This window comes from Callospermophilus lateralis, chromosome 4, assembly GCF_048772815.1.
Source record: "Callospermophilus lateralis isolate mCalLat2 chromosome 4, mCalLat2.hap1, whole genome shotgun sequence".
Classification (NCBI taxonomy): Eukaryota; Metazoa; Chordata; class Mammalia; order Rodentia; family Sciuridae; genus Callospermophilus; species Callospermophilus lateralis.
The window spans coordinates 84,381,297-84,398,860 of NC_135308.1; the positions used below are offsets into that span (position 1 = coordinate 84,381,297).

At 36.2% G+C, this 17,564-nt stretch overlaps 1 protein-coding gene across 1 annotated transcript in view; it reads right to left on the minus strand.

Annotated features, from left to right (window-relative positions):
* Positions 1–17,564, minus strand: part of Slc15a5 (solute carrier family 15 member 5) — an 88,703-nt gene that overhangs the window by 56,648 nt on the left and 14,491 nt on the right. The window contains exons 3-4 of the mRNA XM_076852706.1: positions 12,520–12,689; positions 1,438–1,658 (exon numbers count right to left, since the gene is read on the minus strand). Of these exons, the coding sequence (XP_076708821.1) occupies positions 1,438–1,658; positions 12,520–12,689 (391 nt within the window). The remainder of the gene's footprint in view (positions 1–1,437; positions 1,659–12,519; positions 12,690–17,564) is intronic.

Consider the following 17,564-nt stretch of genomic DNA (forward strand, 5'->3'; position numbering starts at 1 on the left):
AAGGAATTAGTTATTTGTGCTATTTTCAAAGAAGGTTTTGAAGCTAGCTATGAGCCATTTAGTAACTAGTTATTAATTTCTCCAATATAAGCTGTTTTTTGATACAAATGTACATGGATAATATTTTTGCTATATTCTGCTCTTGTCTCTGCTCCTAATATAGAATCCGGAGAGAGGTTGAATTCTCCTAGATCAGACTAGCTTTCATGCATTGTTTAGACCAAGGGTCAGCAAACTTTCTGTAAAGGACCAGATGGTAAATATGTCCACATATGGATTCTTTGGCAGCAACTCAGTTCTGCTGTTTTTGTGCATGAGCAGAGAAAGATATAACAAATCAAAATGAGTGTGTCAATGTTCTGATAAAACTTTATTTACAGACATTGAAATTTAAATTGCATATAATTTTCACATGCTAAAAAACATTCTTTTGATTTTTTCCAACCACATAAAAATACAAAAACCTCGTTAGCCTGCATGATGTACAAAAAATAGGCCATGGACTCAATTTGGCCTGAAGGTATCAGTTTGCACACCCAGTTTAGAGGAGCAGGCATTGTTCTGAGACTCAGAAGGTCCCTTCTGCTGTTCCTTCCACTACTATTCACTGTGATTTAACACCCATTTCCCCAACAAAAATCACTTAATTTTTCTGAGTTTGTTTCCTCTTTAACAAATGAAGCAGTTAGTGCATTGATCTCTAAGTTTCTTTGCAGCTCTACTGTTCTGTGATTGACACCTATAGCTCCCTTTTAGCCTTCTAAATTCCAACTGGGGGTCAGCAGTGGAGAAAGTCCCAGGTTGGTTCAGAAACTTTTGCAAATCATCTAATTTTCTTCATAAATAACTTAGCCTTTGACCATAACTACATTAAAAATTTTTAAAAATCACATGTAACTATAAAAGATACTTTGGGCTTAGTGTTTTCTCTTTGATTTCCTCACAGCATAGGCACTAATTCCCCCATGGAACTAACAGAGTGGGTGGGGAAAGCATCCTTTGCTCATTAGTCCTTCTACTTAAGAGGACAGTGGAGGTGGGACTCAAATCAGTCAGTTTAGCTCCTTATTAGTGCCACTTTTTAAAGATTTAATGAAGGAGGAAGGCAAACCTTTGGCTAAAGGGAAGCTTGGTAATTGCTTATGGATCTGTTTTTTCTTGTGCGTCTCTTATGCCTTCTGACTATGCTCTCTGCAGTATTGTCTGCACCTACTGACAGACATTTATAGTTCTCCAGAAGAAGGACATGCCAAGGAGTTCCTCAGAGATGCTTCTGCTGACCCCACCTAGCTCTTGAAATCAGAGCCTTTGATGAATAGAGAAGCTTTTGTGGAATGCCTGATGCAGTGTAACATTACAAGTAGCACATGTCTACTTGTAATGGTAACAAGCAATCAGTTTATTATTATTGCATTAGTATTCATTGTCCTTCCTTACCTGCATAATGCACACTCTGTATATTAGTTGAAAAATGAAGAGAGGGAGAAGGGCGAAGAAAAGTTTTGTGTCTTCCACAAGGAGCTCACTGTAGTGGCCACCGTTTTTTTCCTTGGCATGGTCTAACCAGTCTGTCACATCTCTACCAAGATGAAAATATTGCAGGCAGCATGTTTTCAGTGCATTAACAAACACCCCAAATGTTTCCAGGAGGGGGCAACCTGCAAATAATTGGAGATGTTATATAACAGCATAGTAATTGTTCTTCAATCTTCCCAGATATCAATCAGAAAGATGACAATTAGAAGGATGAAGGGCAAAATGACTGAAAAGGTTTCAGCACCCAAGGGGTTTCATTCAAAGGAACAAGCTCCTGACAAGGATTCTGGCATCCTGATGACCAGCCCAGGGTGGTGCCTGACAGCTGATGTAAAAAATGAAAAAGGTAAGATCAATGGGAACATATTAAATAGGGAAAAAAGGTGACAAAAGAAAACACCAAAGTAAAGGATTTCAGAGTCTCTCAGAAGTCTCACACTTTAACTCATTAATGAATAAGATAACCTGAACTTTCTTTTACATCCTCAACACAAAGAACCAGTAATATTTTTTTAAAATATGAATCATTATATAAATAATCTTCACTTTACTTGGCAGGTAGAGGGTGGTTCTTATTTTGATACAGAGATGAAGGGAAATGTATTCTTTGCTTTGACTTTATCCTTGAATATCAGACACGAGGTTAAACTTTGAACTCTTTACCAACTTTATGAATGTTGATAGTGTTACTGAAAGTTCAGATAGGATAAGTTGGCTTTTGACTTTTCCAGTAGTTTCCCCTGGGTTTATATTGCTGTTGCTTTAGTACAGAAGCATTTTATTGCCTCAGATGTTAGCAGTTACTGCTAGTGATTCGAAACTTAATTGTTGCTTCTTTTATGATCTTTCAGATTCTGCCTTTTTTTTTAATCCATTCGGACTTCCTAATACAATGATAGATAAGATACCCCCATACAGTTAGCAGTTCAGCTGTGTCATTGTGATTGTTACAATTTTTCACAGCACTCCCTTTGACCAGATAAATCATTACACGAACTACATAGACACCAAACTATGGTTTCAAGATAAATAGTATAATAAATGTGAAAACATTTGGATTTCCCCAAAGAAGTCTGATATAGGAGTTCCAAATATAGCTTGATTGTCATTTTGACTGCGTTCAGATTTCCTATAATAAAATTCTTGATAAAATATATTCTAACAAGATCCCTAAATACCATAGAGTCTTGGGCTTTGTATTCAAATAAATAATATTGGTTAATGTTTCTTTTTATAGTTAGGAAGTTGGTTATGTTGGTTTGATCTGATCTTTTCTTGAAGAGTTGTAATAGACTCATTATGTCAGTCTTTGATTAATTGAGGAAGCTGGGGACTTGGTAATTGAATATGGAGCCTTTCACCTCTAAGTCACTGAATTTAATCCAGTCCAAATTGGTAGTGACCAAGAATGATTGCAGTTGTGGCTCTTTGGTGGCCTTTGTGAGGTGTGTCTAGGTAATATGGAAGTATGTCAGGATAATTGCTGGCAGGAGATAGGCTTATGTCTATGGTTGTCTTTACCTCTTCTTAATCATGACCGCCAGACATAGATGAAGGCCCAGGGACTGATATATTCAAGGGGATAGAAGTATCTGTGAATGACTGAGATTTGTGTCTCTTAGAAAAGAAGTAATGGGCAGCTTTTTATTTTTGCAGAAAGAACTGCTCTGAGACTTTCCTAGCTATTACAATTAGTTTACTTAAGGTTTAAGTAAGATGAGAACTGAGAACATGTTGATGAACAGTGGAGAGGCTAAATCTGAACAGACCTGGAATAGGAGGCTTAACTTCCTGACATTTCCTTACAATCTTGTCTCTGTTGCTCATCAACCTGTTCTCTGCTCCACTCTTGCAAAACAGTGCCATAGATAGTAGGGTTATTATTAGCATTGATCCAGATTACTTTATATTTTCAAATAGGCTTTATTACTAAATGACAGTTATTTGCAATAAGGATTATTTCTAAAGATATTTTCCCCAATTCATCCTCCATACACAATTTTTTAAAATCCAGGAACTTGGTCCAGTGCAGTGGCATATGCCTATAATCCCAGCGAGTCTGGAGGCTGAGGCAGGAGGATGGCAAGTTCGAGGCCTGCCTCAACAACTTAGCAAGAGCCTGTCTCAAAACAAAAAAATAAAAGGGCTGGGGTTGTGGCTCAGTGATAAAGCACTACTGCGTTAAATCTCTAGTACCCTTGCCCCCAGCCACCCCCCACCCCGGCCAATTCAGTGATTTGTATTGACTATAATGTTTTAACCACACATTTTCTTGTTTTGTGTTTTAAAAAATCACTATTTTTGCAAGTTAAATTTGGATCTATCCAGGCATGGTGGCACACACCTGTAATCCCAGCAGCTCAGGAGGATCATGAGTTCAAAGCCAGCCTCAGCAATGGCGAGTTGCTAAGCAACTCAGTGAGACCCTGTTTCTAAATAAGATACAAAATAGGGCTGGGGATGGAGCTCAGTGGTTGAGTGCCCTTGAGTTCAATCCCTGATACCACCTCCCCATCCAATTTGGATCTAATTCTAATACATGCTGAATCAATATAATTTATTAAAAATAATTAAATATTACTAATGTTATTTCTAAAGACAGATAGATTAGTGCTTCTTAAGCTGTGTTAAAAATAAGATATTGGACTGGGAATATAGCTCATGGGTAGAGTGCTTGCCTAGCATGTGCATAGCCCTGGGTTCAATCCCCAGTACTGCAAAACAAACAAATAAACAAACAAATAAATAATAAGTTTTTTAAAAGTTCTCAAGCTGTAATCAATATGTTTGTGAAGTACAATTAGAATGAAATACCCTATATTTTATTTTGAGATTTGGCAGACATAAAATGTAACTTTCCATAAGCATTTCTATGTATTTTCTTTCAATGTTTGTTATTTACGAGTTACAAACAGTTTATAGATCAGCCCTGACCCATTGAGTAGGTTTTGAGTAGCACTGGTATTAACTGACTATCCACTTTTTAAAAACTTATTTAAACAAAATGTATCTGATGTAGTGTCATGAAGGAACAAAAATAAAATGGTCAAGAAAGAGGAAATTATTAAGTATGAATGAGATTTGAAACTCCACTTGGCACAGCAACTACACATGATAGATGCCAAGGAAATGTGAGTGTGATAGCTCAATTGTTCAACAGAGTTATTGAGCATCTACTATGAGCCAGGGACTATAGTCCCTGGGGATATAGCAGTGAACAAAATGTGTGAACTGCTGGTCTCCTCTGTGGTGGGAGAGACACTATAAGTAGGAAGATATTAGGCTAGTTCTATGATGAAAATAAAATGGGCTGATAGGAGAGACCTCCTGTGGGGTAAGGATAGAGGAAACCTCTAGGGAAATGACACTTGAACTGAGGACTGAATGACTGAAAGCAGTCAAAAGGTCTGGAGGGACATGTGTCAGGCACATCATGAAGGAGAAAGTATCTGGAAGAGGTTCTGGAACAGTGAAAGTGAATGGGGTAGTAGCTGAGATAGAAGAAGATTGGGGAAAAGATGAGTCTAAGAGGGGGTTAGGGGTTAGACCATACAGGCCAAAGGAAGGAGCTTGAAGTTCACCCTCAGATTATGGGAAACCATTATGAAGGTGCAATCAGAATAGAGATATCCTTTTGTGTGTGTGTGTGTGAAAACATCAGAAATTTATTAGTTGCTCAAAACATTACAATGATCTTGACATATCATACATTTGATTCAAATGGGGTATGAATTCTTATTTTTCCCACGTGTACAGACTGCAGGATCACATTGGTTATACAGCCACGTTTATACATACTGCCATACTAGTGTCTGTTGTATTCTGCAGCCCTTCCTATTCCCTTCCTATCCCCCCTCCCCTCCCATCACCTCCCATCTACCATAACTCATTTCTCTTTCTCTCTTTTTTTCCCCTTTCCCCTCACATCCTCTTATATGTAATTTTGTGTAACAATGAGGGTCTCCTTCCATCTTCCGTGCAACTCTCCTTCTCTCTCCATTCCCTCCCACCTCTCATCCCTGTTTAATGGTAATCTTCTTCTCATGTTCTTCCTTCCTGCTCTGTTTTGAGCTGCCCCCCTTATGTCAAAGAAGACATTCAGCATTTGTTTTTTAGGGATTGGCTAACTTCACTTAGCATAATCTTCTCTAATGCCATCCATTTCCCTGCAAATGCCATGATTTTGTTATTTTTTAGTAATACTCCACGGTGTATAAATGCCACATTTTTTTTTATCCATTCATCTATTGAAGGGCATCTAGGTTGGTTCCACAGTCTAGCTATTGTGAATTGTGCTGCTATGAACATTGATGTAGCTGTATCCTTGTAGTATGCTCTCTTTAGGTCTTTTGGGAATAGTCCGAGAAGGGGAATAGCTAGGTCGAATGGTGGTTCCATTCCCAGCTTTCCAAGGAATCTCCAAACTGATTTCCAAATTGGCCGCACCAATTTGCAGTCCCACCAGCAATGTACAAGTGTACCCTTTTCCCCACATCCTCGCCAGCACTTGTTGTTGTTTGACTTCATAATGGCTGCCAATCTTACTGGGGTGAGATGGTATCTTAAAGTAGTTTTAATTTGCATTTCTCTGATTGCTAGGGATGGTGAGCATTTTTTCATGTACTTGTTGATTGATTGTATACCCTTTTCTGAGAAGTGTCTGTTCAGATCCTTGGCCCATTTGTTGATTGGGTTATTTGTTTTCTTATTGTTTAATTTTTTGAGTTCTTTGTATACTCTGGAGATTAGAGCTCCAGAATAGAGATATCTTAACGTGTACTTTTTAACAGTTACTCTGGAACTCTGGTAGCTGTGTAGATGTTGGATTTTAGGGGACAAGAGAAGAAACCTGGAGATAGGCAAGGGATGGAGGTGACATGGACGAGTGCAGTGGTGGCAATGAAGAGAAATGGACAGAAGGGGAGGCACTGGTGAACCATCAATGGAATTTTCTGATGCGGGAAGTGGTTGGAGAAATGAGACTATTTGAGGCTGACTCCTTTTTTCTCCTTAAACAACTGGGTGTTCAGCTTATATTAAGGAGTAAACCAAAATGGTGCCAGTTTGTAGTAGGGTAAGTCAGGAGTTTGGTTTTGGTTCAGTTTGTGAAATTATTAGATAACCAAGTCAAAATGTCAAATCAAACGTAGAACATATGTTTCTCAAGGTGACGAGAGAGGTCAATACGAAACAGAGCATTTGGTGTACAGATGACACCAAATGCCATCTGACTCGGGTGTATAAAAGAGACAAGATTCCTGAAATGAATACTAGGTGTCCATATCAGTTAGGAATTTATCAAAGGAGGAAGATGAGTCAAGAGACTGAGAAGAGATAGACAATGTGCCCGATGGGTCATATCAGGGAAAGGGATCAGTGAAGTGATAAATCTAAATTGATCAGCTAGACTGAGAGGGAACCAATAAGCCAGCCAGAGAGTGCAAGAAAGGGAACGAGACAGTCATCTGTCTGCCAAGTGGAGTGACAGCTGTCATGTGTAACTGTAGTTACCACTGAATGTCAGGATGGATATTCTGTTGAAATCACCTACATCTAAGCATTGCACCACCTCCTTGGATTAATCCATTAGACTTAAGAGAAAATCATGCCTTTATACAAATAATTTTGGGTGTCATATAGACTCAGCCTTAAAAAAATCCACTGTTATTATAATTCTCAAATTACTTTTGTACATCAGGAGCAGAAATGGGAAGTCGGAAAAAAAAAAAACTGGAATGAAAAATTCAACTGAGACTTCAAACCCTGGTTTAAATATGCACGACAAACACACCAGGCATGCACATTTTAAAATAAAACAGATGAGCTATTTTAAATGTTTTATTGCAAAACTTAAAGATTGTAGCTATTACTATTTAAAAAAACTTTTAGAAAGCCATTTTTCTATTCTTTGTACCTTTAAGTCCTTGGCTCTGATGTTCTGCTCCTCTGACCTTGATCTAATCATGAATATCTATGCTACTTAATTATAATAAAAAAGCCTACATTGCACTCTAGATGGTAGATGCACATTTTTTCTCCTTTGGTCACCTGCCAGTTCTCAAAATTATAGCAGTGGGAAGAAATGCAAATGAAGGCCGTGCTTGACAGCTAAACATAATGGAATGCATGGTCCACATTTGAAAAGTTACCTTAAAATAAAAGGTAGCATATAAAAAATCATTTCTTTAAGGTCACCTATGGCTTTGAATTACAGCTTTGAGGAATTTCCAATTTAGTCATCAGAAAAGAAGAAGCCAAAATAAGGATCAGATACTTTGCCAGAGGGAGGATAGAGTTTTACCTCATCATAGTTGGGTGATCTAATAATTTGGAAATAATAAACAAAATAAAACAAAAAACCAAAAATAGTCATCCCAAATATTCATTGGGTAGAGAGACTTGTGGAACAAGAACCGTGGATGAACGATTTCTATGCTAATTATTTCCACAGCTAATAAATTTTTTTCTTGTTAAGATTCAAAGGATGTTTACCTTATCATATGATAAAAATGTAATATATAGACTATAATAGACTGGCAATAAACAGAATTGGTTATATAGATATGCACTGTTTGAACAAGAATTAGATTTATTTATTCAGATGACTATATTTTCAAATAAGATATTGGGAAGCAAATGGATGGGTGTAAATAGTGCTTTTGAAAATTATAACCTAAAAGCAATGTATATGTATAAATGTGTGTTTGTGTGTATGCATCTATATTCACAAAAAGCCTAAACTACTTGATAATTAGACACTCTGGAGAATGCATAAGTGATTTTTTAGCCAAAGAAAAAAAATGTTTTACAGTTTTCTCTATTTTTGCTGTCCGTGACAGGCAGAGACACCTTTTTGCATATTGACCCCATCTGTAGATTAGTGAGAGGATATGTATGACTAGGTGATGGCCTGCAGCACAGGGCTCTGAGAATTGGGCAGGGGCTTCTGTGGATAATATTTTCCAGTGCTTCACTGCCTCAATAGGTGGTGTAATAGAATGAGTTCAAGCCCAGAAAAAATAAGGCTTGAGTTCTAATTCCACTATTTTCTATGAATAAGTCATTTAATTGAATTATGTCTCAGTTTCTGCACCCAGTTTAAAAAACACAAACACTGATTGAGCTATTTCTGTATTACAACTATTTATGAGACACGGGATTTCTAATTCATGAAGAGGCAATTTCAGCATTACATGGTAAACAAAATGGCAATATAGGCTCAGGGTGCTATCGGAGCTGAGGCCTATCACCCTGTTTCTCGCCAGTCTGTTAGTCTATGGAGTCTCTCTGAAAGAGGACACAGTGCTGCCCTTCCCACCTGCCTCACAGGTGTGCGGCAGAAACAATGTGACACTGGTGAATGGCACTCATGAAAGCTCCGAAGAGCTGCATTGTCTTGGTGGTAGTTGTGCAGGTAAGTAGTAGAGATGATGGTAACAGTGAAAGAGAAATCAGTCAGAAATTAAGAGGAGAGTTAAGGTGAATGGAAAGACTGACCAAGAGATAATGGAAATTCCAGAAATGCAAGTGCAAATGTGGAACCAAGAAGGCATCTGAAATCTCTGGGAAACACACAGACTTAATAAATGAGATTGCATAACTTGATAGTGATTTGGAAAAAGAGAGGCAATTGGGTTTATTCTTAAAACCTATTCTTTAAAAAAAAATTTGTATTTGTTCTAATTGTTATGCATGACAGTAGAATGCATTTTGACCCATAGAGTACCTCTATTCTTCCCTAGCAGCCCTGCCCCTCTGCCCTTATTGTGAATTAGCATTCGCTTAGCATGATATTCTCCAGTTCCATTCATTTATTTGCAAATGCCAAATTTCATTCTTCTTTATGGCTGAGTGATATTTCATTGTGTATATATACCACAATTTCTTTATCCATTCATCTGTTGAAGGGCATCTAGGTTGGTTCCACAGTTTAGCTATTGTTAATTGAGCTGCATTGATGTGGCTATGTAGTATGCTGATTTTAAGCCCTTTGGGTATAAACCAAGGAGTGGGATAACTGTGTCAAATGGTGGTTCCATTCCAGATTTTCTGAGAAGTCTCCATACTGCTTTCCAGATTGGCTGCACCAATTTGTAGTCTTGCCCGTGATGTATGAGTTACCTTTATCCCCACATTCTCGCCAACATTTATTGTTGCTTGTATTCTTGATAATTGACATTCTGACTGGAGTGAGATGGAATCTTGGAGTAGTTTTTATTTGCATTTCTCTAATTGCTAGAGATGTTGAACATTTTTTCATATGTTTGTTGATCAATTTTGTATCTTTTTCTGTTAAATGTCTGTTCAGTTCCTTAGCCCATTTATTGATTGGGTTATTTAATTTTTTGGTGTTAAGTGTTTTTGAGTTCTTTATTTATCCCAGAAATTAATGATCTATCTGAGGTGCATGTGGCAAAGATTTCTCTCCCATCCTGTAGGCTATTATGTAATTTCTGTTGGGTCAGAGGTGTAAAGATAGAAAAGAAAATAAACTCCCATATAGTCTGAGTTTAAAAAATGAACAAAGTACTTGAATAGACTTTTCATCAAAGAAGATATAGATGGCTAATAAATACATGCAAAGATGTTCAACACCACTAACCATTAGGGAAAATCAAATCAAAAGCACCATGAGATACACCTCACACTGTCAGGATGGCCACCAGTAAGTGAACATGAAATTCCAAGTGTCAGTGAAGAGGCAGAGTACAGTGGAGAACTGTTAACGGGGATGTAAAATGGTGCAGCCATTTTGGAAAATGGTGTGATGATTCCCAAAAAATTAAGAGCAGAATTACCCCATGATCTAGGAATTCTATCCACTTGTGAATATATAGCCCCAAAAATTCAAAGCAGGATCTTGAAGTATGTGTACACTGATGTTCCTGACGGCATTATTTACATTACCCAAGAGGTGAAAGCAATCCAGGCGTCCGCTGACATTGATGAATGCATAAAGAAAATTGAGGTATATACATGGAATATTATATAGCCTTAAAAAGAAGGAAATACAATCACATGCTACAAAATAGATGAAACTTGAAGATATAAGGCTAGGCAAAATAATTCAGTCATAAAGGGACAAATACTATAGGAAATATTTAAGGTAGTTAAAAATCATAGAAACAAAAAATAGAAAGGATGTTATCAATGGCTGGAAGGAAGATGGGAAATCCTATCTAGTGGATACAGAAATTCAGTGTTATAAGATGAAAATTTCTAAGGAATTGTTACATTGTATTGTTTAGGGATCTAATATTCAGTACAGATCTCATATTTTTTCCTGAATGGACTAGTGGATTTAGGCAAAAGCTGTCAATAGGTGCTCATACTGCAAAAGCAAAGACATTATTATGTCTCTGGATTGAAGTAGGTAATGACATCACTAGAGTATTTCACCACCACCACCAACAACAAAACTAGAATCTGATCAAGTATCTGGTTCTATTAGAAAATTTACAAGAAATACAGAGAGGAAAATTTTGTTTAATGACACTTGTGGATGTTATCATCAAAATCCACTCTACAGTAAAGGTTCTACAGAATGGTCAGGTTTCTTAAAAAAAATAACTTAAGACACAGGGATGCATGAGTAGCACATATAGCTCAAGGGACATATTTGACATTTGGAATGTATGAGCCTTATTTGGATTTTATTTGAACAAACCTTGAAACAAACAAAAACCCCCAATACTTATATTGTTTATCATTTAATAAATATTTAATATATTTAATAAAAATATTAAAACAAGCAGAGAGATTTTAGCAATGATGAGATAGATAGATAGTTGATGGTGTTAAATTCTTTCTGCACTCCCTTGTTCATTTCAGCCCTATTCTTGACAGCCAAGGAATGGAAGTAACCTAAGTGCCCATCAATTAATGAATAGATAAAGAAATTATGAAACACAGATATCATGGAATACCATGCAGCAAAAGAAAAGAATGAAACCCTGTCATCCGTAACCACACAGATGGAACTGGAGATTATTTCCAGTGAAGTAAACTAGGCACAAAAAGACAAATACCCCACAAGCTCAGTTATATGCAGAATCTAAAAAAAAAAAAAAAAAAAAAAAAAAGTCAACCTCATAGAAGTTGAGAGTCAATGGTACCAGAGTCTGGGGAGAGCTGAGGGGAAAGGAGGGATGGGGAAGGTTGATCAATGGGAATAATTTACACTTAGGACTAAAAAGTTCTGTTGCTCTATTGCAGAGTAGGGTGACTATAGATAGCAGCAATTACTGACCATTTCTAAAAACTAGAAGAAATGACTTTAATGTTTTTGCCATAAAGAAGTGATGAATGTTTGAGGAGACAAGTACATTTAACATAAATTTAAATATTACTCAATATAGGCCTATATCAAACATCACATGGTACCCACAAATAAGTACAATTTTTATTGTTTGATGTATCAGTTAAAAATTAAAAAAAGAAATTTCCTCTTTTCACAAATACTTATATGGGTATGGGTATTCAAATACTAAGGACTTTGTGATTGTTTTTAAAATGTATTTTACTTTTATGTATATATACATTCCTGTAATATATAATATATATTATATATAATATGTAATATATATATTAGTGTACTTTAATTATATATGAGGTACACTAATAAAATTCTATAACACTTAGTTTTGCTTCAAATTACAGGGTTGGATAGAACAAGGGTGAGTGGAGATGAGGAGATCATTGCTGAAGCTGAGAGCAAGGTGGGTGGGGTTCATACATGATTCTTTTCTACTTTTATTTATATTTGAAATATTCCAATAAACTGAAATTGTTTCAACGAAGAAAAAAAGAAAAGAAGAGAGAAATTATAGATGTTCTTTCAGACTCTATGGCTATCAATTGTAATAATTAGCAGAATCTTCAAATTCAATAAGTTGAAACAAGTTTCAGGAAATTAAAGATTAAGGAGCTATAGTGAGAAAAACAACAACAAAAAAAGTTCAATGCGGACTGTGATTTACTTACATTTTTCTGGTTGATAAATGAGGTTACAGTACATCATATGAAGAGTTATCAGAGCCATGAGTGTAGACATAATAGGAATAAGTAAAACAAGGGTCCAGGCCCCTGAGTGCTGGATGTAAGATATTCCCAGGAAGACAACAGTTGCATTTAGGTTCATGAGCCAATAAAACCTGGGAGACACAGACAGGCACAAATAAAACAGCATTGAGTTACTTCAGATAACAGTTGCTGATTTTAATGCTTTTATTAAAATGTAAGTATTAGCTGGTGGCATGTTAGCATGAACCAGATTTTGCAAATATTGTTTATTAGATTTTTTAAGAAGTGTATACATATCAACCTGTCTTCTCTGTTTCATTATCCTTGCTTTATTTCTCTTTAGAATAGATATAATAAGAGTATACACCCTTGTATCTAAATTGGAGCTCAAAAAACTTTTTCTGTAAAGTGCTTTAAAGAGAGAAAATACTTGAATTAACTGTGGAGCTGAAGAAGCTTAGAGGATGCCCAGTCACTGGAATACCCCTCAGGAGCCTGGAAAATGTCTAAAGCTTAGAGATGAACGTTCCTGTATCTTCTGGTTTTCACAGCACAAGGAGACAGAGCAGTGGTGAGGGGCGGCCTTGGTGGTCATGAACTTAACGTGAGCATAGTGTGAGCATAGTGCATGCGACCTTGCATTCTGTGCTGTGTCTGGGGCTGTGTGAGCCCAGCTGTGAAACAGCGGGGAGGTGGATTCAACCAAGACTGTTTCCTCCACTACACAGGAGAGTATCACCCAGTGAGAGGAGGGGAACCAAGGGATGGAAGATGAGGAATCCGATGGCTGATTGATTGAAGACCAGCCCAACCTTACATATTCTCATTCACCTGGTGGTTGGGAATGGAGACAGCCCCGCTGCTGCACCCGGCTGCCATCACCACGCGGGTGCATTAGAGCGCCTCCACTGGGCGAGGGTGGAAGAGCAGCTCCTCACTTGCCCACCAACACCACTTTGGTGGGAAATCAGCGGCCCCTGGCTTTTGCAGGTGTGTGTGTAGAATACTAGAATCCCCCTCATCTTTGCTTAAAGTATAAGGGACAGTGAAGGATGGGCAGTTTATTTCAGAGTATTTTGCCAGAGCAGGGCAAGTATTGCAAAAAAAAAAAAAAAAAAAAAAGTTTCTCCTATATCAGGGACCCTTTCCTAGTTCTTTGACTAAGGGGAGCAGGCTTTTCTGGGAGTTCCCCCTCCCTCTCCTCTGGCTCTTGTCTCTCTCAGCTGGTTGGTTGCTCCTGGTCCAGCCTTCTCCATTGCCCCAGCTTAAGTGAAAAAAAAAAATCCCATGAAACTCACTGCCATCTTTGCTCAAGTTCCAAGGTTCCTAGGCAGCATCTGTCCTCTTTCTACCTTTCAGAATCTTCCTATATTTGTTTTCTGTTACATGTAATATTTTTTTTTTTCTTTTCCCTGTGAGAAGGAGTACCAAGAAAAAATGGAGCCATAATGGAATCTTCCACTTTGTTGAATTGTACAATCTGTCTTCCTATTATTGATGTGCAAAAGTTTTTCATATATTCTGGATGCAAATATTTCATTATATATATGTTCTACAAATATTTTCTTATAATCACAAATTGCCTTTTCATTTTCTGAATGACAACTTTGGATAAGCAAAACTTTTAATTAAAAATAATCCAATTTGATTTTTTTGGGGGGGTCTTTGGTTCATACTTTTTGTTTCCTATGTAAACAATACAGTTTACACCTGGGTCATAAGTATTTTCCATTACAACTTTTAAAATTAGTTTTTTGGTTTTAAAACTTATATCAACTTAATGATTCACTTTGAATTTTTTCAGTAGGTGATATGTGTTATTTGTTTCCTATATGGAATTTCAGTTATTCTGGAACAATTTATTGAAGAGATGGTCTTTACTTCATCGATTTTTTTGACATCTTCATTAAAAATTAATTGATAATATAAATGTAGCTCTATTTTCTGACTCAATTCTATTCTACTAATCTATTTTTGTGCCAATACTATTTTGATTACTGTTGTTTTCTCTCTCTCTTTTTTTTAAGAGTTTCATTGAGATATAAAATTGAACTGCTTTATTTAAAAATATTTATATATTTATATATATGTATATACAATTATTGCTTTATTTAAAAATATTTATATATGTATATACAATTATATGTGTATATATAAAATTGAACTGCTTTATTTAAAAATATTTATATATGTATATACATATAATATTTATATGTATATACATATACATATATTTATATACATGCTTTATTTAAAAATATTTATATATGTATATATAAATATTTTTAAATAAAGCAGTTCAATTATATATATATATATATATATATATATATATATATATAAATAAAGCTCTTAAAACAAAAAAAGAGAAAAACAATAGTAATCAAAATAGTATAGTATTGGCACAAAAATAGATTAGTTTTATACTATATATAATTATACTAAATATAATTGTATATCCAGATATGTATATTTTATATAAAGGTATAATTTGATAAGTATTGACATTATGTACCCATGAAAACATTACCGCATTCAATATAAGGAACATATCTATCACTCCAAAAAATTCCTCAAGACACTTTTGAATGCAATTAATTTCATATTACACATATAGAGCACAATTTTTCAAGTCACTGATTGTACAAAAAGTATTTTCACACCATTCCTGTCTTCATAAATGTACTCAGGGTAATGATGTCTAGCTCATTCAACTATCATTCCTACCCCCTTAACCCCTCCCTTCCCTTCCTTCCTCTTTGCCCTATCTGAAGTTCCTTTATTCCTCCCGTGCTTCTCTCCTATTGCCATTATGAATCACATATATCCTCATATCAAAGAAAACATTCAGCCTTTGGTTTTGGGGGATTATTTTATGTTAGCATTATATTCTCCAACTTCATCCATTTACCTGCAAATGCTATGATTCGATTCTCTTTTAATGCTGAGTAATGTTCCATTGTGTATATATACCAAAGATTCCCTATCCATCCATCTACTGAAGGGCATCTAGGTTGGTTCCATAATTTAGCCATTGTGAATTGTGCTGCTATAAACATTGATATGACTGTGTCTCTGTAATATGTTGTTTTTAAGTTCTTTGGGTATAAACTGAGGAGTGGGATAGCTGGGTCAAATTGTGTTTCCATTCCAAGTTTTCCAAGGACTCTCCATAATGCTTTCCAGATTGGCTGCACCAATTTGCAGTCCCACCAGCAATGTATGAGTGTGCCTTTTACCCCACATCCTCGCCAACACTTATTGTTGTTTGTATTCTTGATAACTGCCATTCTGACTGGAGTGAGATGAAATCTTAGAGTGGTTTTGATTTGCATTTCTTTAATTGCTAGAGATGTTGAACATTTTTTCATGTTTGTTGATTGGTTGTATAACTTCTTCTGAGAAGTGTCTGTTCAGTTTCTAACCATTTATTGGTTAAGTTTATTTATTTTTTTAGTGTTAAGGTTTTTAACTGCTTTATGTATCCCAGAGATTTGTGCTCTATCTGATGTGCTTGTGGTAAAGATTTGCTCCCATTCTGTAGGCTCTCTGTTCACCTCACTGATTGTTTCTTTTGCTGATAAGAAGCTTTTTAGTTCAAACCCATTCCATTTGGTACAAAATAGAGGACACAGAATCTAATCCACATAACTTCAGTTATTTTATATTAGAAAAAGGTGTCAAAAATGTACATTGGAGAAAAGATAGCCTCTTCAACAAATGCTGCTGAGAAAACTGGAAATACACATGTAACAAAATGAAATTAAACCTCTATCTCTCACCATGCATAAAACTCAACTCAAAGTGGATCAAGGACCTAAGAATTAAACCAGAGACCTTGCGCCTAATGGAAGAAAAAGTAGGCCCAAATCTCCATTATGTCAGATTAGGCCTCAACTTTCTTAATAAAACTCCTTTAGTGAAAGAATTAAAATCAATACACTTTTTAATCTGCTTCTACCTCTTCTTACCACCTTGTCCCCATCTCCACTGATATTTTTTCTGTCTTCACCAATGAGATTGCAATTTAGAGACATTTGTGGTGGAGGGAGTGTGGTGGAGAGGTAAATTGAATTGTCCCTTCCCATATTTACTATTTGGCTTCTTTTACTTAGCATATTTATTTTGAGAATCACAAAAGTGATTCTCTTAGTTGTTGTATTTATGAATAGGCCATTCTTTTTGATTGACAAGTTGTATTCTGTTGTGTAAATATAGTGCTTTCTATTAATTCATATGTTGATAGACATCTTTTCTAGCTCATGGCTTTTTTTTTTTTTTCTTTTTGGTACCAAGGATTGAACTCAGGGGCACTGGATCACTGAGCCACATCCCTAGCCCTATTTTGTATTTTATTTAGAGACAGAATCTCACTGAGTTGCTTAGCACCTTGCTTTTGCTGAGGCTGGCTTTGAACTTGAGATCCTCCTGCCTCAGCTTCCTGAGCTCCTGGGATTACAGGCATGTGCCACTGCTTCTGGTTAGCTCATGGATAGTAAGAGTAATGCTATCATGAACTTTCATGGGCAATTCTTAGTATAGACATAGACATTCATTTTGGGGGGATTAGATACCTCAAAGTGGAATAGCTGGAATTATGTAGATACATATTTAACATTTTAGAAAGTTTTGTTTCTTTTTTTTTTTTTTTTAACACACCAGGAATTGAACCCAGAGGTGCTTAGCACTCACTGAGCCACATCCTCAGCGCTTTTTTGTATTTTTTATTTAGCATCAGGATATAAGTTATTTAGGGTCTTGCTAAATTGTGGAGGCTGGCTTTGAACTACCATCTTCCTGTCTCAGTCTCCTGAGCAGCTGGGATTGCAGGCATGCATCACCATACCTGGCTCATTTTAGGAAGTTTCAAAGTGGTTTCAAGTAGTTGTAATGCACATGTATGTGAGAGTTCTTATCCTTCTATGCTGGGTATGGCAAATTTACATTCGTGTCTTGTGGTTGTACTGTGTATTTCCCTGGTGACATTGAACATCTTTTCAAGTGCT